Source organism: Rhamphochromis sp. 'chilingali' (assembly GCF_963969265.1).
Source record: "Rhamphochromis sp. 'chilingali' genome assembly, chromosome: 13".
Lineage (NCBI taxonomy): Eukaryota > Metazoa > Chordata > Actinopteri > Cichliformes > Cichlidae > Rhamphochromis > Rhamphochromis sp. 'chilingali'.
The window spans coordinates 9,673,136-9,697,888 of record NC_137940.1 but is presented as its reverse complement, the minus strand read 5'-3'; the positions used below and the strand labels follow the sequence as shown (position 1 = coordinate 9,697,888).

Genomic DNA, 24,753 nt, shown 5'->3' with positions numbered 1-24,753 from the left:
CCATTACCAGCAACATTACCGTCCTGGGTTAACCCCGTTTTCTTCATTCTTATACTTATTTAAAATTAGGTTTTTATATTTTACTTTAAACTGTTTTATGTTTTGACTGTCTTTTATTTCTTCTGTTAGACTGTTCCATAATTTAACTCCTGCAATTGAGATTGACATAGTTCTTAAAGTTGTTCTAGCACTTTGTATTTTTAAATTCCATTTCCCTCTTAAGTTATACCCACCTTCTCTTTCTATGAACAATTTACAGATTTCTTTGGGAAGCAATTTATTTCTGACTTTATACATTATTTGCGCTGTTTTAAGCTTCACCAAGTCTTGGAATTTAATAGCTTGCATTTTGACAAAGAGTGCATTTGTATGGTCCCTGTACCCTACATTATTTATTAATCTAATGGCCCTTTTCTGTATTATAGTTATTGTTTGTGTGTTACTTTTGTATGTGTTTCCCCAGACCTCTAAGTAACTGATTATGTGAGTAATTTCATTCAATAATCTGATACATCCTAAATGATTTGGTGCTCTGATAATTTTGACAGTTGTATATTTTTTATGTTTAACAATAATTTCTGATTTGAGTTCTAGTAGTTCTTACATTCGATGTTGTCTCATTAATCATCTGACAATTCTTCTGACCTCTACAGTTTGGCCTGGGTCTGCCTCTCCACTGTTAGGATAAGAAGATCTTTTGGAACCTTCACTAAAGCTGTTTTTTGTACTGTGATGAGCTCTGAAACCTGACTGGATCTCTTCAAATAAACCATCTTCAGATAAAAGGAAGCTTGGAGATTGGCCTATAATTAGCTAAGACAGTGGCCTTTAAAAATGATCATGAAAGTACTTGAAGGCATGTGGTACATAGCTGATTAACAGTGACAGATTAAATGGTGAGGTGTTTCTTTTATTATGTTTATCTATATGATTGGAGCAGAACTGGTTGAAATGTTATATTAATCACTATGTGCCTCATTGTGGCATTTTAGGGTACTGTATTGCACAGGTACAAAAGTGTGTTGCCCTTTCATATGTGAACACTCAATATGGTTTCTTGAATTTTTATTTCAATTAACTTTGGCCTTGGGCAGTGAGAGTGAAGGTAAAGGTCAAATGCAAGGCCTAATATGTCTTTAAAGCTGTGGATGCGAACAAACCGACACTACCTACTCCCTCCCTTGGGGTGGAGTGGGGGGGGGGGGGGGTGTTATATTAAAAAGAGTGTTTGTCAATAAAAGAAAAAAAAACTTATCAATGGATACATCCATGTTTTATATAGAAAAAGACTTCTTGATTGATTAATTCACTGACTGACTGACAGATCAGTGGGATTAATTTATAACATATAATTTATTAGTAAGCATTTAGAGAAACGGCACTCCGGGTGGTTTTGTGTTTTATTGTGAAAGTCTGAAACCGGAGGTGTTCACAATAGTTTCGTCACACTGACAGGTTAGTGTCCTCTGCGGCACGCGAAAGTTTATCCACTCTCTCCGGAACTTCGCAGCTCACCCTCCGAACTGACGTTTGCTGCTCCCGGCTCCGGTACTGACTGACGTGCGGATGTTTCTCTCGAGCACTTTTCAGAACTTTTCTGCGGGATTTGTTAACGTTTGTTAGCCAACTTTAAAAGAGCCGTTTAACGGAGACGCATAGTTTCCGAGCCGCGTAGCTGTGAGTTCATTTTAAACCGGAACTGAGGGGCAAACTAATTAATTTACCATCCACCTGAACGTGACGGAGCTCGTTTTTGTTTTTGACGTCTCGGTTATTCGCTTTATTCCCGCGACATTTCGCTCTTATTTTAACCGGATATCACAGGAAACTTGGAAACTTTCCCGACAACTTGCAGGAAAATGGAGTCTGAAAGCAGATAACATTAAGCGACCAGGGGAAACAGACGTTATTTCCGCTTCATCGGCCGGGTTTTAACGAAACACCTCCGGGACTGTGCGAGCCAGGATGCCCGGAGAGTCCTCCGTCAACTTCGGCGTCCTCCACCGGATTTGTAAGCTGGTGGTGCTGCTCTGTTTTCTCCACATCGCCGTCACTGTGGTCTTCTATGTCCGCTCCTACGATTTCCGCCTCGCCTTCGTTCAGAATCAGCAGTCCAGTAATAACATCCCTAAGATCCAGAATAACAACCCGGTGGTGACCTCCGGACTCGAGCCTGCGAAAGACGGGGATAAAGTCTCCGAAGAGGGGGAAGTCTTGGAGCAGCCGGTGAAGAAGCTGGAGAAATGCCCCGAGACGTCCCCCCTGCTGGGTAAGACTAGCCAGAACCCTGGTTCTGAGGTCCACAGTCTGTTTAAAGGTTTAAAACAGCACAAACCTCGGAGATTGACTAGTTTCGGTCCTCACATTTTAATAGGAAACAGGGCAGTATAATTGTGACAGTATTGGTTTCTGTGACTTAATAACCTATTCAAACAGACTTTAGCTTCAACTACCAAAAACAATAAATATGCTTTTCACGACTCACGATCGTTTACTTTTTAACGGCATAAATGCAGATTACTAACAATTAAAACCAAGCATTTGGGGCTTAAATAGTGTACTTGTTCCCTCCCGACACCTCACTGTATTTCTGTAGCAAGATACTGTACTGCTCCTTTAAGTTTCATCACCAAGAACAAATGAGGTCACTTGAGTGTTTGAATTGTTGTTTTAAAAACGGTTTGTGGAGCTGGATTTTTTTAAATAACTGCCCGAGGTTGGAAATGCTGCCTTATTGCAGGGGTAAGACATTGTTTAAGATCCATCCATCCATTCTCTTGCGCTTATCCTTTTCAGGTTGACGATGCTGTGACAGCATGAGTCGTGGCAGAAAAAAGCAGCACACTGGACATCGTGTCTTCCTTTCCTGACAAAAACTACAGTTAGGGTAGCTTTATCTACTAAACTTAGTTCATACTGGTTGTTATTATTTACGTATGGCACATCACTCTGCTGTGGAGAAGAGGCGCGAGAACAGTTACTCAAAGAGACACCTTCACGTGCTCATCTTGTCCAACAAACAGTCCATACCTCTATGATATTAAATAAATGAAAACGGCACTTGAAGAGTTTAATTCAGAAATGTGGCTGCCTTAAAGCCACATTCCTGTACTCTTTTTGCCTGTTGCACAATCGAGTTACAAATCACTTTCTGTTCCCACTTTATGGCATTAGAGAGCACCTACTTTCAGTGATGCTGGCAGAAATGAAACTTACAGGTTTTAAAAGTATGATCTAAATATGAAGCTCAAGCTTCAGGATCTGCTCCAGTATCAGGATAGGTGAACAGACAAGGCTTTGCAATTTAGCTGAGATCTTTAGACTTGATCAGGTATTTTTCATAGGTTTTACAGCTTTTTATATTGATAAAAGACCCCTCCCTGCAATAGTAATAGATACACAAAGAAAAAAAGGTCACCTTCTGCCTTCTGGTATAGAAATTACTCTCTCTCTCCTCCCCCCCCCCCCCCCCCCAGCGAGTTCAAGGAAGTCTTTTGTGAATGAACAAAAACTTCATATGTTATATTTACAGGACAGTCTGGACAATGAACCGTCAGCAGTTATATTTTCTGTAATTTTACACATTTTGTTATATACTTTCACTGATCCATGATGCAAAATAACTTTGAGATCCCTGGACTAGATTAACCAAATATGTTTTGTGGTACATGATATGTTTTGAAGTGTACCTGGAAATAGCTTAAATGACATCTCGGTCCAAAAATACCTCCTGCCTCCTTCTGTCGTGAGGTCAAAGATAGCTCTGAAGTACAACTGATAAGAACTTGTGCTCTGCCTTCATGCTAACAGTTTGTTACCATGAAAAAGTCATTACAAAAAAAAGATCCAGTGTAACTCCATTCTTCCTCCTTATTAAGGCTTCTCATGTCTGCATCACTATGAATTATGGGACAGCATTATCTCCTTTCCTTCCATAAAGGAGAATTCAAATGACTAATCTTGTCAAATTGCATATGTGTATGAATTTCATGGACACATGCTAAATCTAGCAGTGGGAAAGCTTTAATGTTTTTTTTTTTTTTTTTTTTTTTTAGTAAACCAATTAGACAGAAAATATTAAAATTTTAATCACTCCTCACAGTCTTAAACCTCAAAAATGTGATTAATTTGCTTTAATAATAAGAGTGCATGCACCTTTGCATTCATGTGCTCCTCGGAGAGCCGGAATCTCCCAAGCTGAGAAATCATTCCTATGATAGTATTGTGCTGATTTTGGCCGAAGAGGATTACTGCCAGTTAATACCTCTTCCAACTCATCTTTGTCTGTGAACGGTTACAAATTACAAACTAAATCCCAAAACAACGAAAAGTTTCAACTTTATTACCATTTTCCCATCATTTATTTTTTAGCCAGCTGGAAACAACTTTTTTTCGATATCACATGACCGCGCAGTAAGATTGAAATAACCAAAATGAGAGTAATTGTTGTGTGTGTCGTTACTTTTTAAATAGATGAGGTGGAAGAACACGAGGAGCTGCCTCCACGTTAGGTTTCATGAATCTGTGGGGTTGCAGATGGCTCTAGTTTAAACACCAGAATAGGCTTGATTTATGGGGGAGTTTTGTGTGTTCTTGAGTTCATCTGATTGGAGTCCAAACAGCATTCAGGAGATACAACGTACAGCTGCAGCCAGGTGTTCGGTTACTTTTAAACTTCGTAGTTTTGGCTCACATTAAATCTCAGTGTCATCCAGCTGTGATCTAAAGATCTCTAATAAGGTGTTTCCTCTCTCCTCATGTCTCCTCCTGGTGTGGGGATGCAGTCAGAGGTGCTGGGATGTTCTCCAGATGTGAGATAATGCAAGCCAATCAGAGCCTCTGTACATGCTCCTCCTCTGAGTTTCTGCTGGAGCTCGGGTTTCTGCTAAAGCTGCTTGTCCTCCATGCTTTGTTTGTGAGAAACAGCCGACAGAAGCAGCAGCAGTTTGCAGGCTTACGAGTCTCTGAGGAGGTAGAGTAGAGGAAACCAGATGCTGTCTGTTCACATCTGACCTGAGGTTTCCAGTCCTGAGGCTTCCTTTATAAACACACACATGCAAACACACACACACCTCATGTCAAGGTTGGAATTTATAAGATAAAAAAACGCTTACAGAGCCCCTTTAGTGGAAACATTCAGACCAGCTGGCTCTCGAGTGCGTCTCTCCTCCCATAGACACACTCAATCTCCTCCGTGTTGGACTGCAGCTTGGAGTCCTCGTCTTTTTCTGCAACCTCTGTGACTTTGGCATAGCAGCACCCATGAACCAGTTCGCCAGCCTACTGCAGGTTTTAGCTAGAGTGCTGCAACTAAAAGGAGAGAATCCACATTCATGAGGTGCTTTGCATTTTTGGTTGAATGAGTTGTGTCCATTATGAGGTGGACTGTGGTTTTAAAACAAGTCTGTTCCAAATCACAGGTGCAGACAGTGTTATAAAATATTTTGTAGTGCAGGTACACTTTTAGTACGAGTTCTGTGTTCTCTTTCATAAACGTCCTCTCTGCGTGTTTGTCTGGACTTTCAGTTTGATCAGTTTGTGTAACTTTGATCAGGATGTTTGTTATTAGTCTGATGATCTCACCGTTTCCTCAGCTGTGACCTCTCGGACCCCCTCAGACCTCTCAGATCAGCTCTGTCAGCCCACAGACATTCAGCTTCATCGCACTCTTTGGTTTCTGAGTGCGAACTAGTCTGAACCCATCTTGACTTTTAACTACACAGAGAACTTGTGAAAGTGTGGATTTTTAAAATTGTGACCTCGTACAGACAGCTTTAGAAAATGTGACAGAAAACATACATTTTTAACTGTATTTTCATAAGCTTTATAGCTTTATCTACCCAATATATGGATGTTCATGCTACACAAAAAAGATTGTTTTTTACAATCTACTATAGACATTTATATATTTATTTATTCATTTATTTTTTGCAGTGTGCAATTAATATTCATTGCACACTGTCCATTTTCTTTCTGTTTGAGCCGGATTAAGTTTGCTCTCCTTGGTTATTAATGAGCAGTGAAAATGATCAATGGTTTGACTCTGTGAACTCTGTCAGACATTGTGTCATATAAAGAGGTTTCACTCTACAACACTTATTTGTTTCTGTAAGACCAAAAGCTCCTATTATCCTAACTAATATTTACTCAAGTATTGGGCAGATTACGTGGAGCCACAAGATGGCTCCATGTAATCTACGGTCTGACAGCCAGAGGTCAGTAATGGGTATGTAGGATCAGTCGATTGGTCAGCTGTGGGGTTATTTAGGTCAAGTGACTTGTGTTTGCTCCAATCTCATAGATGGCAAACTGGCTGAAGTGAACCCTCACTATCAAATAGGTTTGAATTTTCACAGTAAAGAAAGACCATTGAAATCCGCTTGTTAAGTGGATATGATTTGCCATTCGCTCTTTCTGGGTCCAAGCGCTCCTTCGGGTTTCAGAATCAAACAAGCACTTAAAAACAGTCCAAATTCTTCTAGCTCCAGTAAAATGATCTGTGCAAGTCTGCTTTTTAAAGACTGCCCTTAAATCTCCTCAAAGACCAGCTTGAATGATCCAGGAGCAAAGTGACATTATCCAGCAGTTTGTATCCATTGGCAGGAAACTTCTCAACTTTTAATTCAACTGAAGACCTACGAGCAGTCCTTTTAAAAGCACAAACTGTGATTAGCTAGGAGTGTTGGTAAGTCCAGCATGCTACGGAGGATTGAAAACGTTATGAAGGAGACTCACAACTGTAAATACGGACTCTACACTGTAAAAGTGAATTATTTAGCAATAAAGTCTTTGAAACTTATGACATGCTTATGATTGTTGTTCACTGTATCATAGGGAGAAAATTGAGCCATTGCCCAAACTTTTGTATATGACTGTAAATACTCAGCTCAAGATTAACTCCCCCTTTATAAAAAACAAACAAAACTCCATTAGGATATCTCAAAACTCCTGAAATATGATTGCACGCTGCTCTATTTAACAAATCAAATCTCACACAGGCGTACATCTTTTAATAGCTGACCTTAAATCTTTATCCAGATGGATGACCAACTGAAAGCAGCTTGAAGTGGCTTAAAGATGAACATATTAACATGTGAAACTGTGCTGAAACCACGAGTGGAAGGCTAACAGTGAAGGATGTGGTAAAATGGTTCCAGCTGTGCTCCTGCTTCCTCTGTTAGGGAGTCCTGTTTGGTTTCTGTTGACACGTCATCACACGGTGAGAAATTGTACTCTGGACTTGCAGAGGAGCAGAACATTTTATCTGACATGAGTAGGACTCTGTTCTAGCTGTAGTTTTCTTGGCACTGGTCTAGCATGATGTCACTGTTACAGAGATGTCCGTAACGCGCGGGCAGACATGTTTCCGTGTTCAGGAAAATGACGTGAATATACAGGCTGTATAAAAGTTGTTGACCTGAGATCAGCGTCTAACTGCTCTCTGGATGAAGAGCGCAAATCTTTGTGTGTTAATGAGCTGTTTGGACTTTTGGACGCTTTCTGCAGCAGCATATTTCTCTGATTACACACTGAGAACTGCAGAAGGTTGGAAAATGTTCTGCAGGACAAAAACAGTTTTCTGTCCTGCTGTTTGTGCTCACATCATTTCAGTCAGAATAAACCAGAACAGACTGGAAGAACACGCTGCAGGCGTACACAAACACATTTAACCTGTCCTGACGATTATGTGACCAGACTCTTCACAGCAGTTTTCCTCAGATACATTTTACTTCGTCTCTCAGGGGCCGCTCTTTTCATTCATTCAGATATAATGCTTATAACACATCAGAGTTTAATGGGAGGCGGTGCTGGTTATCTTGGTGATATGTTTGGCATGAAAGGACTCCGCATCGTTTGATGGGAATGAAATTTATCACTCACAGAGGGATGAACCCTGAAAATCAAGGTGTGACTGGCTAGTCCAGTTTGCCCAAATTTCATTGTAGCAACTCAAAAGCGGTTCTCAGTAGTTTGTATGCCTCCCCCCCCACCTGCTTGTATGCATGCCTGACAGTGTTGGGCCATGCTCCTGATGAGATGAGATGGTGTCCTGGGTATCACTGAGCTCCTGGACAGTCTGAGTTGCAACTTGGCATAAGCCAAACATAAGATTTGAGCGCAATCTATCGGATTTAGGTAAGGCAAGTGTGGAGGCCAGTCAGTAGTATCAAATCCTTCATCCTTCAGGAACTGCCTTCATACTCTCGCCACATGAGGCCGGGCATTGTTGTGCACCAGCGGGAACCCAGGGCCCACGGCACCAGTGTATCGCCTGACAACAGGTCCCAGGATTTCATCCTGATATCTAATGGCAGTCAGGGTGCTGTTGCTGAGCCCGTGGAGGTCTGTGCGTCACTCCATAGATATGCCTCTCAGACTATCACTGACCCTACATACTAATACATACGTGCTAAACAATGTTACAGGGAACATATTGTTCTCCACGGCTTCTCCATATGCTTTCACGGCTGTCACATGTGTTCACGGTGAAGCTGCTCTCATCTGTGACGAGCAGGACGCCAGTGGTGGACCTGCCAGTTCTGGTATTCTATGGCTAATGCCATATGGGCTAAGGGCCTTCTATGGCCCTGTCCAGCACTCTCAGGGTACCTGCCTGTCTCCCAGAATATTTGGAATAATTTTTATTCATTAGCTTATCCTACTGTATTTTTCCATGTGGATGTTAGTGAATGAGGCCTAGTTGTTGTATATTTATATATTATTTAACTTTTTGTTTTTCTACTCTTTTTTTTTTTTTTAAATAATACTTTGTCTCAGTTTTTTGCCTGTGGGTGAAGCTCTCTGCTGTGGCCACCTGAAAAGGTTGTGCTGATCCTTTACTCTGTAGTCAGACTCTCTGATGTTGGTGTTTGTGTCCTCAGTGGGTCCCCTGCGAGTGGAGTTTAACATTCCTGTAAACCTGGAGCTGATAAAAAAGGAGAACCCCAACGTGCAGCCGGGCGGACGCTTCAAACCCAAAGACTGCGAGGCGCTGCAGAAAGTGGCCATCATCATCCCGTTCCGCAACCGAGAAGAGCACCTTAAGTACTGGCTGTACTATCTGCACCCGATCCTGCAAAGGCAGCAGCTCGACTACGGGATCTACGTCATCAACCAGGTACACTTGCGATGTGTGTTCATACATGAGAACAAAGGGACAATTAAAATCCTGTGTGTATAAGTTCCACTGTTTACTTGACAGGGTGGACTGTTGGCCTCTTTGCGTAAAAATGAAATGAGAGAGAGCATGTTTATCCAGAGTTTGGTTTCACAAATAGTAAAATAATACATCAGGTCTCCTGGCTGTGTGACGCCAGTGTTGGCATGAATGGCTCTTTAGCCTCACAACGCCAGATACATTCCTGGAATTCAAGCTTCAGCTTGTTGCTTACATGAAATAATCAGTTTGGAGACATTAAATACACTGTTGTGTCTGGGTGCTTCCTCCTCACTATCACTCCCCCTTACTGTGCGATGGCAGGAGTTTGTTTTGCAGTGTGCAGCTGTCAGTGATAAAAACAAGTTTATCAAATGTGACTGATGGGGGTGTGTGCAGGGGGTTGATCTTGCTACTTCTGACCAGAAATACCAGTCAGTTAAGCTATTCATGTAGCTAACAGGAATAAACCATTTATAATAAGTCCTCTGTACAAAATCAAACTTTTTATTAATGCAGTAACTACCTTTAAAATTACTGTTGAGTATTAGATTAACAAGAAAAATAAGTAATGAAAGCAAGCCATGGGGTTTAAAAATAAGATGATAATCTTTATTTATTTATTTTTTTGCCTCTTTTTGAACTGGACCCCATCTTATAACTAAAAAGGAGCAGTGGCTATCAGATGTAAAGCTCTTAAAGTTCCTCTTAGGGTGGAGAACAGTGGTTAAAAAAAGGCTTCAATCCTGGAACAATTAATGAAATACCTTTGAACTTCTCTGTCTACTCTTCAATCACATCATGATTGTTTAACATAAAAATCCACAGGTGGTTCACAGAGTATCTCACAGTAAGAACTCTAAACTTCTTTCTTACGCGAAGCTTCTTCAATCAGCAGAATTTACTGTGAATTCTTGGAAACTGGGAGTGTGATCACTAGTGCTATTGATGTTTGCAGGCCGCAGTGTCACATACTTTTGAGGATTCTGGAAACTGTGTGACTGAAAGACTGGTGGCTTTTGCTTAAGTACACAGAGAGGGTGTGTTCACTGTGTTTTGTGTTGTGCAGAAGGCTTATCAGCACAACACAAACTGGAGCAACACTAACAGCGTTAGTGGCTTTGGAGCTGAAATTCGAGTCGGATCAGTCACCCATCTCAAACAATTTTAGGTTTAGATTGGACTCTGGTTACTAGGAAGATTCATTGTATTGCAGTTACTCCCACCACTTATAGATTACCAGAGGAGTTATTTAACATCTCTCTTAGCAGGACTGAAGTAAATACGCTTAAATCTATTTTAAGCCCAACAAAACCCACTCAGGCAAATTATTATCAAAATAAACTATTGTTGTACAGTTTGATAAGCTGACAGATTCTGCTACTCCAAGATGTAGGTGATGATGATGCGTTTAACTAAACAAACGAATGTGTCTGTGTGACATCAAGTGTTGTGTTTGGATAGTAATGTCTTTTCTCAGCTTCTTAGATCCTGTTCCTGATAAATCCTACAAAGGGAAACAAAACTGAATTGAAATAAAAATTCAAAATTAATAACTCTCATCTGTGTTGATTATTTTTTGATTACTTGAATAAAAGGACAGTTTTTAGTTTTGGGGCTCAGAAGTCACCAGTGTTTCTGGATCTTTGCATAGTTGAAATGTTAAAATGTGTTTACACAGCATCCGGAGAGCTTGTGATATGCAGTAGAGGCCATCAATTAAAAACTTGTTAGAAATTTGTTATTGCTCCCAAATGTTGTTCCTCTGGGCGCTGCTTTCTGCTGTCTGTGTGAGAATAAGAACTTTGCGTATAGTTACAGTCTGCGTGCTTGGTCTGAGGATCTTTGCTGCTTGGTTTGATGAAAGCCAGCCACCAGGCCTCTGAGGACAGATAAGCAAGCTCGGGTGTTATTTACATGTAAATGAGCTGGTGCCCCACCTGCAGACAGAATCAGGGTCAGTTTACACCTACCCAGGTGAACCCAGGTGACCTAACGAATGAATATTCGCTAAATACGTGGGAGTTCATTTGCAGAAAACTTAAATAACAGAGACGAGTAAACACGAGTAAACTAGCACCTGCTTTTCCAGTCAACAAAGACCTCAGTGTTTTGCCTTTCTATACCACGGAACTCTATTCAAATATCTTCTAATTTACCTGCAGTCACTCTGCATGTATCCAAACCTAATCCAAATGTTTCCCAGCCTCCATTCAAATATCTGCTGATTTACCTTCTCTATAGGTATATGCTAACGTAAACATACACAAAACTTAATTTAAGATAAATGCTAATATAACATCGGTCTGCACGTAGGCCAGCAGGAGGCTGTCGCTGATGAAAATTTCACACAATTGAATGGAAGATGACAAACAATAGTTTTGTAATATAATCATTTTAAATTGAAGGGTTTGAATCATAAATATTTAACACTCAGTAAATATATGTGGTGATAGTGACTGTTTACAAACATCATCTGGCACACGCAGCTGTTGTATGTAGTGTGTGTGTGTGTTGTTGTAACTGCATGGACCCCAGTGACTGAAGACTGAACGTCATAGTCAATCACCTGACTGATTTCTGAACTTTCTTCTTCTGCTTTGTTTCTCTGTGTGACTCACAGTTGTTGTTTTTCTCTTTCTTGTGTGTGTGTCCTTCCTCCTCCTCTTCCTCCTCACTGTGCTTATCTTGCTGCCCCTCCTCACCCCTCCAACCTCCCCTCCCTTTGCATGTCAGGCCTTTCTGATCAATGGTTGTGGCCCTGGAGACGCTGAGGCTCAACCCCCGTTTGGTGTTGACTGAGGGGGTCGCACTGGTAATACAGGCTTCCTTCTTCTCTTGTTTTCTATCTGCTCCAACTTGTTTCTACTGTATTTGTTTCCTGTGAAGCTTTACTAACCTCTTTGTGGATCTTTTCATTCTGGCAACAGGAATTTTATCAGTTCCCTTCGGGCGCACTTCTTATTTTTTTGCATGATTACACTTGTTAAAGCATGCTACAGAGCTGCTGTGATGCAGATATCTGCAGCAGCTGCAGATCTCAACTTGCCTTCATGCCTCATGAAGTCACCTGAAGGATCTCTAGCTTTGCGTGCTTGTCAGCTGAAACACAACTCCTTTGTTGGGTTGATTTTGCCCTAAAAATAAATATGTTTAGTTTAGTCTTTTAAAAAGAACGCTTGTTTGGTTAGAGCATTAAAAACTACTTTGTTAAGATTAGTCACTAACAAGAACTCAGTTATGTTTAGGCCCTCCATACACCTTGGTCAGGTTTAGACTTTAGAAACTACCCATTAATTGGCTTCTGTACTTTTGGATGGAAAATCTGAAGATTTACGTTTATGTAGATGTACATCAACCTTCATCTTTAGGCTCCCTTCACACCTGCTCAGTGCTCACGTTTGTTGCGTAATCACCTGAGGTCTGTTTACTGCTCCCATAGAAACCCGAGTTATTATTAGCACAGCAGCAGCAGGCATGAAGTTCTGAAGTTTCTCTCATCCATCCCACGTGGCTGCTCACAGCTCCTTTATTCATCATGAAGGACAACTGGACCAGGATCAGTGAAGGAGTGTTGGATTCACTGCTGGTCTGTTTGTGAACAATGGTCATGAGTACCATTCACAAACAGTTGGAGAATGGCTGCAGTAACAGCATTGTAAGATGGTGAAAGATGTACCCTTAGGTTCTGTCCTCGATTTAGAGATGGTGAGGTCTTCCTCACAGCCCATTGTTCATTCAGTGAGCTTGTTTCAGTTATTATGCAAATATACGGTTTATAATGTTGGGGAAACCCGCAGTCACCTGAGACACTTATGTTACACTTCAATGAGATACTTTTTACCCCCCCCAAAAAAGGCAGAGGTACAGGGAGTGCAGAATTATTAGGCAAATGAGTATTTTGTCCACATCATCCTCTTCATGCATGTTGTCTTACTCCAAGCTGTATAGGCTCGAAAGCCTACTACCAATTAAGCATATTAGGTGATGTGCAACTCTGTAATGAGAAGGGGTGTGGTCTAATGACATCAACACCCTATATCAGGTGTGCATAATTATTAGGCAACGTCCTTTCCTTTGGCAAAATGGGTCAAAAGAAGGACTTGACAGGCTCAGAAAAGTCAAAAATAGTGAGATATCTTGCAGAGGGATGCAGCAGTCTCAAAATTGCAAAGCTTCTGAAGCGTGATCATCGAACAATCAAGCGTTTCATTCAAAATAGTCAACAGGGTCGCAAGAAGCGTGTGGAAAAACCAAGGCGCAAAATAACTGCCCATGAACTGAGAAAAGTCAAGCGTGCAGCTGCCAAGATGCCACTTGCCACCAGTTTGGCCATATTTCAGAGCTGCAACATCACTGGAGTGCCCAAAAGCACAAGGTGTGCAATACTCAGAGACATGGCCAAGGTAAGAAAGGCTGAAAGACGACCACCACTGAACAAGACACACAGGCTGAAACGTCAAGACTGGGCCAAGGAATATCTCAAGACTGGTTTTTCTAAGGTTTTATGGACTGATGAAATGAGAGTGAGTCTTGATGGGCCAGATGGATGGGCCCGTGGCTGGATTGGTAAAGGGCAGAGAGCTCCAGTCCGACTCAGACGGCAGCAAGGTGGAGGTGGAGTACTGGTTCGGGCTGGTAACATCAAAGATGAGCTTGTGGGGCCTTTTCGGGGTGAGGATGGAGTCGAGCTCAACTCCCAGTCCTACTGCCAGTTTCTGGAAGACACCATCTTCAAGCAGTGGTACAGGAAGAAGTCTGCATCCTTCAAGAAAAACATGATTTTCATGCAGGACAATGCTCCATCACACGCGTCCAAGTACTCCACAGCGTGGCTGGCAAGAAAGGGTATAAAAGATGAAAAACTAATGACATGGCCTCCTTGTTCACCTGATCTGAACCCCATTGAGAACCTGTGGTCCATCATCAAATGTGAGATTTACAAGGAGGGAAAACAGTACACCTCTCTGAACAGTGTCTGGGAGGCTGTGATTGCTGCTGCACGCAATGTTGATGGTGAACAGATCAAAACACTGACAGAATCCATGGATGGCAGGCTTTTGAGTGTCCTTGCAAAGAAAGGTGGCTATATTGGTCGCTGATTTGTTTTTGAATGTCAGAAATGTAGATTTGTGAATGTGGAGATGTTATATTGGTTTCACTGGTAAAAATAAATAATTGAAATGGGTATATATTTGTTTTGTGTTAAGTTGCCTAATAATTATGCACAGTAATAGTCACCTGCACACACAGATATCCCCCTAAAATAGCTCAAACTAAAAACAAACTAAAAACTACTTCCAAAAACATTCAGCTTTGATATTAATGAGTTTTTTGGGTTCATTGAGAACATGGTTGTTGTTCAATAATAAAATTATTCCTCAAAAATACAACTTGCCTAATAATTCTGCACTCCCTGTATTGTTGTCATTCCGCCAGGTGGCCATGTAGTGTAGACATCCAGGTCAAAGGTCAACTTTCCTTAAACTCCCCTAGTGTGCAATAGAAATCCTATCTATTAGGATGTTTTGTTGGGCATTGTGCCTTTGAAGAGTGAAGAGTGTAGACACACAGGATTTTATTTGATCAATGTGACTTGAAGCTGTCAGACCAACTTTATTTACTTTATGGGGTAGTGCAGATGTGTGACTTAAATGTTTTTTATTTATCACCTCGAGGCAGTATGAAGATTTGGGTGGCTGGTAACAAGTCACCGAGGAATCCAGAAGACTCAGTCTAATAGCTTGAATGATCCATCATGCTGGGATTAACTATATTTTTTTTCTAGTTTTCGTCCATCTGTTTAAAGTTTCTGTGCACTGTAATAACCTCTATTTGGAGCAGCTTCGTGCTGTCTTATTGTCCTTAAACGGCTCTTCTGACTTCACTCTCTCTTTGAAGGAAGTCATTTTTTTTCATATGAAGCCGAAAGTACACTAAATGCAAGAAAAATGCTGCAAACTTGCATAAAGTGATTAAGAGTGTAGCAGGAGACTCAAAGTCTGTCACCACTAAATGGGTGATGCAGATTAGGCTGCATTGAAAGTAGCCCCTGTAATCTTATGACACGATAGTCGTACGTCAGCGCAGACATAAACATTTTTAAACCCAGTAAAATTTCATTAAACTGTTTGTGTTGTCTCAAAATCCTGCAATGTTTTAAGGTCATACTGAGCTTTATCTTGTATTACCTCGAGGGAGGCTTTTACGCATATCAGTTTCTGCATATTTGTACAGTTCAAGTTGTCTAACATTCTTCAAACCGGTCGATCAGGAAGCTGCTGTACAAGGAGACAAAAAAACATCATTGTTTGCCTGGTGATGGATTCATTACATTTGATCTATATTATATACTCTACGATACAGGTCAAGTTTGAAAGTGTTTTTTGTGACTAACTTCACACTCTGTTCTTTAACCAGTGCTGCACTTTTAACCCCGTGATTACCTGTGTGTGTGTGTCAGGATGGCGACGAGACCTTCAACAGAGCCAAGCTGCTGAACATTGGCTACGCGGAGGCCTTGAAGGAGTACGATTACAACTGCTTCGTCTTCAGCGATGTCGACCTCATCCCCATGGACGACCGCAACACCTACAAGTGCTTCAGCCAGCCTCGGCACCTGTCTGTGTCCATGGACAAGTTCGGCTTCAGGTGAGACGCCACAGGAAATAAAGGGATGAGAAACTTAAACGACAGTTACGCTACGGAAAACTGAATGGAGGTGCAAGACAAGCAGATTTATTGTGACCATCTCCAATGAACTTGGGATCTCGTTGATTTGAAGTGATTACTTCAAAGTCGGGGACCAGGTCTGCAATAACTTGCAGTCTACTGTTGTCTTCAAAGCAACTTTAGTGCATCGAGATGGGACGGAGTTAGTCTGCTATTAGTGATAAAAACTGTGATTGGAAATCATTTGCTGTCTACATTCACAGAAATTCATATGTACTTCTTACAGTCAAAGTCCAGTCAGAACCTCGTAGATTTAGAACAGAAGTTCCTCCATTTTACACGTGTACTTACAGACAGACAGTAATGGTTTATCAATTTCTTGTAACCTGACCCTGTTATTGAGGATCTCTTTGTCATGCTTTGAGCTGATGGTGTCAAACTCTGTTCTGTTGAGGTCAGCTGAGAGAGGCACAGTATGTGCCGTATACCTGTCAGATACATGTTTTGGGAGGAGACTTTTAAAGGAGTCGTGTTTATCTCAGCTATGTAACCCAAGGTCGAACACAAGGTCAGGCAGAATTATCTCATGATTAGTTCATAACAATACCCTGGAACTGTAAAAAATGACCCCTGCTTGCATGCATTTAGAAGTTTTTGAGGAAAAACATCCTCTTCCTTTTTCTTGCTGGATCCTCCAGCCTGTCTGACTGCATTGCAACACAGGAGAGGCTGTGCAGCTGCTGACTGTAATGCTGTGTTTGAGGCTGGGATAATTATATAACACAAAAGTGATTGAACTCATTAGTCACAGTTTTGGAGTAAAAGAGACTTGCTGCTGGAGATAAATTTAAAAAAAAAGCCTCCTTGAAGCATTCCTAGCTGAGAAATGAGGGTCTTTTTTTTTTTCCTTTCTAAAAATCCTTGTCTTTGGTCTCGCTGTGAGATGTGAAACGAAAGTGCCATTTTTGGCATCGGATCATCCCGCAGAGCTGACGTGTCAGTACTCAGGTCTGGATGTGCTCAGCACTGAATCTGTATTGTGGGCCGGGTTAATCGTGCAGACAGTGTGTAGTTCTAGTGAAGAGAACAGACAGACTTTGAAACCACTGAGAAAGAGGTGGGTACTGAAAGAAAACCTCCCTTCCTGTTTCCTGTCACCGCTGTCCCTGAGCAGCAGCATTTCCTGTCAGGAAGCCCAAAGAAGCTGATGTGTGTCATTTCACCTCCTGCTGTTGTTCTGTGAAAAACAGGCTGAGCATGGAAGGAAAAAATGTCCACTGTCACTCAGATCACGACACGAAGTGTTTACACAAAACTGCTTTGTACAAATACAGGATGGTAACTGGTTATGAGAACAAGTGAAAGCTGCTTCCTCTATGCTCTGCAGGCTGCAGCTGAGTGAGGCCTTATCATGTCCAGCTTTGTTTTTCTTCTTGACTTTATTAGAGTCACTTTGCACGATTCACAGTTTAGAATAATAATAATTTACCTTATATTAGGCCTTGGTGCAGTCCCTCAGTTCATGCTTTGTCTGAAATGAGCCATTTTAGCTCCTCTGCCTTTAATATCCAAGATCGATCATGTCGGTCAGCTTTAATGACCTGTTTGTCCTCTGCAGGTTACCGTACAATCAGTATTTTGGAGGCGTCTCCTCGTTGAGTAAAGAGCAATACTTGAAGATCAACGGCTTTCCCAACAACTATTGGGGCTGGGGAGGAGAGGACGATGACATCTACAACAGGTACATTTTCTGCTTTACATGCTGCAGCGGACTCGCTCGTGTCATTACAAACGCATCACATTAGGGCTGCTCAATTAATCGAATTTTAATCACGATTACGATCTGGGCTTTCAACAATCATTAAAAATGACTGAGCCGATTATTAGCCCCTCCCTCATTTATCCGCGACACCTTAAAGGCCGGTCCGTGAAAATATTGTCGGGCATAAACAGTCCGTGGCGCAAAAAAGGTTGGAGACCGCTGATTAAGAGGACCCGAGGGAAGCTCGGAAAGCTAAGCAGAAGTTATTTGGAGAGTGACTGCCGTTGGTTGAAAAGAGAGTTTAAAAAAAAAAAAAAACTTCAGTGGTGTTGCACACTATTTTATATTATTTTTTAAAGTCATTATTCAATACATTGTTATTGTTAACCCTTTAAAGCCGGTCAGAGCTGCACGCTCCGTTTTGTGTAACTATTTTTAAATCCCTGTAGAACCTGAACTGTGTAAGCTAGCGCAATAATTTGTTTTGCATATGAAACTTACATCTTATGCCATCAGCTTGTCCTCGGTCACGGTTTCCTTCCACATAAAGCTTTGCAAAAATTGCATAAAAAGCGCTTGCAGGAACAAAAACATAATATTCCAGAAACACGCTTTGCCGATCCGATCAGCTGTTCGTAACACTTCCCACATTGAAACAGACGTCACCGCTAACTATCGCATGTCCGCCATTTCCTGCCCGAAACCGGAAGTGACGTCATTTTCGCGGAAAATGTAGTTGTTTTTTTTAACTTGTAGGCCTTAAAAGCCTATACTGGTCATGTTTGACTTTTCTGAATAGTTGCTGGGATGCTTAGAACTCGAATTGCACTGCTGGAAATAGTTTATTTTGATGCACGTGCTGTTTTCTTTGCAAATTTGCATCATAGGATTGTTTTTGTTTTTCCTGCAGTATATAAAAATTGCTGTATCTCCAAAATAAAACTATGAAGACACTCAAAATAAATTTCCTGTTGTTGTAAACTATTTTTTCCAACTTTTTTGTATTTAAAGTTTTGAGGGATAAGCCTCTTAAATTTCTCCAAGTAGAAATATATGTAAAAAAACAAAACAAAAACGATTTTCAATTTTTTTTGTAGTTTATTGCACTTTTTTGCAATTAATGTAGTTACTATGGACTTAATGCATACATATTATTAAAATATGGGCTATAACAGTTGTATAGCAACTTGAAATGCTCCCACAAATGGCACTACAACATGTAAAAAAATAATATAAGCTCTGGTGGACTTGGTTCTATGGTAGGTCGTTAGGGTTAAATAAATATCGTCAAATAATCGAGATCTCAATTTCAGTGAAAATAATCGTGATTATCATTTTTGCCATAATCGAGCCGCCCTACATCACATACCGTCTTTATACACATGTCACATGATCCACAGTCTACAGGTCAACCACAGCTCCAGTGTCAGTTTTTATGTGTCTGAGGCTTTTATTTGATTTGAATTGACAGCAAATATGTGTTGTTATCCACTCATCAGCTAATGAATCATCATAAAAATGAATAAATATGTGCATGAAAATTACCCACGTTTGAAAAGAACATTTTTATATGGGGCAAAAAGGAAATATGTAACATTTACAAACACTTGGAAAAGATTATATTATAAAATATATTATAAAATTATGAAGAAAAAAAAAATGCATGCCTGGACAATAATAACATTTTTTTTTTAATTACCAAAAAATAATTCAATGCTACAAATTAATTATTACCATCTTTATTATATTTAAAAAATATAAATCAAAGAAAGACAGTTTAAATATATTCTTTTAAAAAAACTGTTGTGTTTTCAGGGTGGCATCTAAAGGAATGTCCATCTCCAGAGCCACCGGTGAAATCGGGAAGTGCCGCATGATCCGACACAACAGAGACAAGATGAATGATCCAAACCCACAGAGGTGCAGACCCAAATCATCTTCACACAACTCTGCTTGTTATACCAGACACACACAACACACACTGTCGTTTATTCTGCATGATGACAGGGAGTCACGCTGGAGTACACCCACTCCTGAACTGTTTTCACTTCATATAAAACTTGTCACATGAGATTTAATTTCATTAATTTCATTTCCAATGTTATTCCTCACTGTTGCATACTTTGGAAATATAACATTGACTTTCACTGCTATGCCGATGATCCGCTGCAGTGTATTTCTTCCAAACCCAGTTTCTCCCTTCCACCCATCTCTCTTTGATTGCTTTAAGAAGATTAACCAAAGTTCTCTGATTTTCTCAAACTCAGTGGTAATAAAATAGAAGCTCCACCTGTCAGCACAGATTCCACTTCAACTAAATCCTACAGGTTTTCCATTAATATTGATGACAACTCCATCCTTCTCTCCACTCAGGTTAAGAGTCTGGGTGTCATCCTCGACAGTACTTTATTAATCTTCCACTTAAGCAACATCAGTCATCTCTATCCCATCATCATCCTCCATGCTGCTGCCACGATTAGTCGACTAGTCACGATTACGTCGACTATCAAAATCGTTGATGACTAATTTAATAGTCGGCGCATCGTTTGAAGCTTTGTAAGATCCCAAAAGACACAGGAATAAGTAGTAGGATTTAAGAGTGTAATAACGGACTGAAACAGAAGATGGCAGCACTGCATGTACAAGGATGCCAGCTGCCGTTAAAACCCAAAGAAGAAGAAGCAGCGTCCGGTATCGTAGCTGTGTCCAAATTCAGGAACTGCATCCTCCTGTGACCGCATTTGTAGGCCGATTACGTTACAGTGACACGACGAAGACTGTCCAAATTCGAAGACTCCCGACAAATGCGGCTGACAAATGCGCCCTTAATTTCCCCAGATTTGAAGGATGGGTCGGGTGTATACTTCGTGGCCAAACCTATCCCAGAATTCATAGCGCGGCCCTGCTCAGTTTCCAACAATGGCGGCAGCTAGTTAGTTTTGATATTTGATATTTTAATTATTCTTTCTGGGTCACAAAATAAACATTTAACATATTTTCAGGCGAGAATGTAGCTGTGTAAACTTCAAATATCTGCTCAGTTTATCAAGACACCACATATAGGGCTGGGTATCGTCACTGATTTCTAGAATCGATTCAATTCCGATTCACAAGGTCCCGAATCGATTCGATTTGATTCGATTTAAATCTGGGAAATTTTGACAGTCAGAAATATTATAATTCAGATCAGTACATTTACATATTTTTGTATCAATAAAAAGGAAGCTGACACACGCAAGACTTTATCACAGGTGTGAGCATCACAGCAGAGGCCTTTGTGTCAAAGTAGCTGAAGATAAAACACAGAAAAACATGAAGGTGATTTTCCTGGCCTGGGATTTTATAAAAATATTCTGCAGTACATCAAAAACGAAAGAAAACCATTAATCAACATATGAACATTACCTCTGACGTTACAGCGGTTTTATTAGAGACACGGTTAAGCGTTTTGCATTTTGAATAATTTTAAAAAGTTTAAATTTGTTCAGTATTGAACAGCAGAAATTAGGTTTTCTTTTCGGAAGAATATAAAAGGGAAAAAACAGCGGCTGACAGCCTGTAAACAACAGTAGACTTTGCGTAACAAGCAAGCGAATAATGAAGAAAGGGAAACTGTTCTTGAAGTACAGAGAGAGAGAGAGCTGTGCATCGCGGTGGAAGCAAAACAGTAAAAGTCAGAGTGAATTCATGACGATGTTTATGTGAAGCGTTTGGATCTTCTTTTGCTGCTGGTTCGGTCAATATTGTTTGGAGAGAGATCAAACTAACAGCTTTAGAATCGGCTCATTAAGGGCGTGAACACAAAGCGCGGAGCCGCCGACAGATCAGAATCAGCGAGCTGTCGGCTTTCAGCCCCGACTGTGAGAAAGGCAACATCTGATTCTGATCCGCGGGTCGCGCTGTGTGTTTAAGTCTATGTGCAGAATCCGTGTTCCTGCTCTCATTTACTGTCTTAACTGTTTGGTGGTTCTTGAAATTTTGTGAGATGTCACCAGAGATTCTGGCATTTTGGGCAAAATAAATTTATATTAAAAAAATCGATTCAGGATTTTAATGAATCGATTTTACGTTATCCAAGCCAGAATCGATTTTAATCAATGAATCTATTATAAAAACCCACCCCTAACCACATATTTTCAAAAGCGCTCCGACGTTTTCGGAGACGTCTGTTACCCACTAGCTCGATAGCTAGCCGGGGTTCAAGGCTCACTAGAGCTCGTGAAAACATCGAACTCTTGGTAAATCGTTTTCAGACCCACCGCCGTCTTTCGCTACTCAGGTTAAACATGATATATGAGTCACTTAGATAACTTAAAATGTTATTGTTTGGTTTTTTTTAGTATTTTATTTGTTCCTGAGTAAATCGGTTTGGCTGAGATTAAAGTTATAGTTTTTACACAGCTGAATAAACATCAAGCAGACAACTGATTATCAGAAGTGTGAGATGCTCGAGAATATTCTCCGGTGTCCTGTTATATTTTAGATAGCAAGGAGCAGACGGCTGCGTTTATTAAACTCCACCAAGACAATCTGCTAATTTCATTAAAATTGAATAAACTATCATCTTGTCTTTATTTTTAGTTAGCACATACCTTAAACACTCAAAGCTGTAAGCTAATGATAGTTATATAAGAGCAGATCCATGCTGGTGCAGTAAGCTGTACGTTTTACGTCCAATGGATGCATGATCTGATTAGTCGACTCATGGCAAAAATAATCGGTGACTAGTCGACTATCAAAATAATCGTTTGTGGCAGCCCTACCCTCAATGCTGCTGTCATCCTTGTCCATGGCTTTGTCACTTTTTGGATGAATTATTGTAATTCTCTTCTCTTTGGTCTCCCTAACAAGTCCCTTGATGAACTCCAGAATTCTGCAGCCTTGATCGTAACTCGCCCACACCCTCAGAGAGCACATCACCTCTGTGTTTCAGCCACCTCACTGGCTGCCTGTAGTGTCTAGAATCACTTTTAAAATATTGCTTTTCACTTTCAAATCTCTCCATAACCTGGCTCCTCCCTGCTTGTGTTGCTAGTCCCTTCCGCTCCCTTATGTCTTCTTCTGATACTCACCTTATTGTTCCCCGCACCCATCTCACCACTTTTGGGAACAGAGCTTTGAGCTGCTCTGTTCCCCAGCTCGGAAATTCACTTCCACCTGATATTAGAAACACAGGCTCTTTTCCCTTATTCAATTCAAAACTAAAAATGCATCTTCAAACTGGCTCACTCTCTTTAAACATCGACTCCAATTATTGTCTAATGGTGTTTTGTTTTTTTGTTTTTTTAAATCCTTTTTACTCTTTGTCTTCTATGCTTTGAACACTGACCTTGGGTTTTAGTAAGGCGCCCACAAAAAATGTGTTATTATTGTTATCAGTACTGTTAGGTCTACACTTATAGACCTCGCTGACTCAGAGACTTATTCCCGTGAACAAAGCAAGACGAACAGAGATCGATCGGTTTTAACTTGCGCATGGGGAGCCCAGTTGGAATCTTAGAGCTGTGAGTTCTGCACCCAACCTCAGAGGCCTCCAACTCTGGCCCCCTCCTGCAGAACATATGTCGTGTGTGTCCGCAACAGTGAACGTGTGATGTGTGTGTGTGTGAGCATGTGATGTGATCAGTGAAAAGTGAATGTATGTCTGTGTAGAAAACAGAGGTGAGCATTCATGCTAAAGACCTAATCATCTTGCACACTGACAACCATAATGATCCACAATTGTCTAACAAGTACCATTACTCATCAATATTTATACTGCTAATTAAAATGATGGCTAAATGTGGTTTTAAGAGTGAGGCTGTTGGTTCTGAAGGGTCTGGATGCTGTTTTTGGTTCCAGGTTTAACCGGATTGCTCACACTCGAGAGACCATGTACAAAGACGGCATAAACTCTCTGAATTACCAGGTGGTGAGCATCCAGAAGCTTGACCTTTTCACTATGATCACCGTGGATGTGGGAAAGCCATGAAGGATCTGTGGCACTGGGACCAGGCTGAAATTCACACCGTGCCTCTGACACTTGAAGCTTTAAGTTCTGGTTCTGCTCCAGAACTACTGGACTGTTTCCATGATTTTTCTTTTTTTTGTTTTTTGGGTTTTTGCACAAACAGACTCATGGTTTGTGGAGTTTTTTCGGGGCCTTAAGGACTCATTTCTGATTGGTCAGCTGGAACCAATCAGCTCCCACCATCTGTGCGTCAGACGCTGCTGCTGGGATATTTCCTAAACAAGACTTTTGTTTTGAAAATCAGACAATCAGAGCGGCCCTCAGGGTCATGTGGTCTGGGCTTTACTGCTGGAGGATTAGGGGTTATTGAGTGTGTCTGTTTTACCTTTTTTAAAAATCAGGTTTTCAATCAGTGATCAATGTTTCTTTTCTTTTTACAGCCAAAGTTTAATCCAAAATGAAACAAGAGTCTGTTCCTCAATAGATTCTATTACTAATTAATCAGCACTGATTGATTATCTGCTCGTTTTGATTCCAACAAAACAGGAAAAAAAAGAAAAATGATAGATTATCGGTGATGGTTGGTTTCTCTGTTGACTGATTAGCTGTACTTCATTTTGATTGATTGATTGTATCTCTAAGTGTCCTTATTGGTACCAAAGACTTTACTGATCCTGTGGATGAGGTCAACTGACTGCTGGACAAGTTCGTTTGATTATTGATGACACATATTGATTCAGTGTGTGTTATCTGTCCTGCATGTTCATTTGTGTCTGCAGACCAGTCTCCTCCTCACTCTGTGAACAAATCACCTGTAAATGTGCCTTAGTGGTGGGACTGGTGGAGAAGCCAGTGTATGAATGTGTGGGTTCTTTTTGTTTTGTTTTTTTCCCCTTTTAATATGCCATGTGTATGTTCTTCTTTGTGTCTTGTTTCACTCGGTGTTTGTGGTGTTGTCTCTGTGGGTCATGCTGTGCTGTAGATAATCATTTCCAGGGTGGAGGTCAGCCTGACCCACAGAGATGAAACGTGAATGGGAACACAGCAGGCTAGAAAAAAAGAAAAGGTAATGATCCTTTTAAAAGCACTAAATTCAGATTCATAAAACCAGTTAAATTAATAAATACCTGAAATCAGATTTCTGTCCTGCTGCAGTGATTTTGGCTATAATATGTTTCTGTATGTGGACATTAAAGATGATGTGTTGGGCTT

General features: G+C 40.7%; 1 protein-coding gene across 1 annotated transcript; it reads left to right on the top strand.

The window, feature by feature from the left end:
• The first annotated feature begins 1,448 nt into the window (after window positions 1-1,448).
• On the top strand, window positions 1,449-24,753 carry b4galt1l (DP-Gal:betaGlcNAc beta 1,4- galactosyltransferase, polypeptide 1, like). Its single transcript, XM_080900420.1, has 6 exons — window positions 1,449-2,269; window positions 8,883-9,118; window positions 15,621-15,808; window positions 17,448-17,570; window positions 19,407-19,511; window positions 23,433-24,753. Exons 1-6 carry the CDS (start codon window positions 1,966-1,968, stop codon window positions 23,560-23,562), a joined length of 1,086 nt encoding a protein of 361 aa, XP_080756546.1. The 5' UTR covers window positions 1,449-1,965; the 3' UTR covers window positions 23,563-24,753.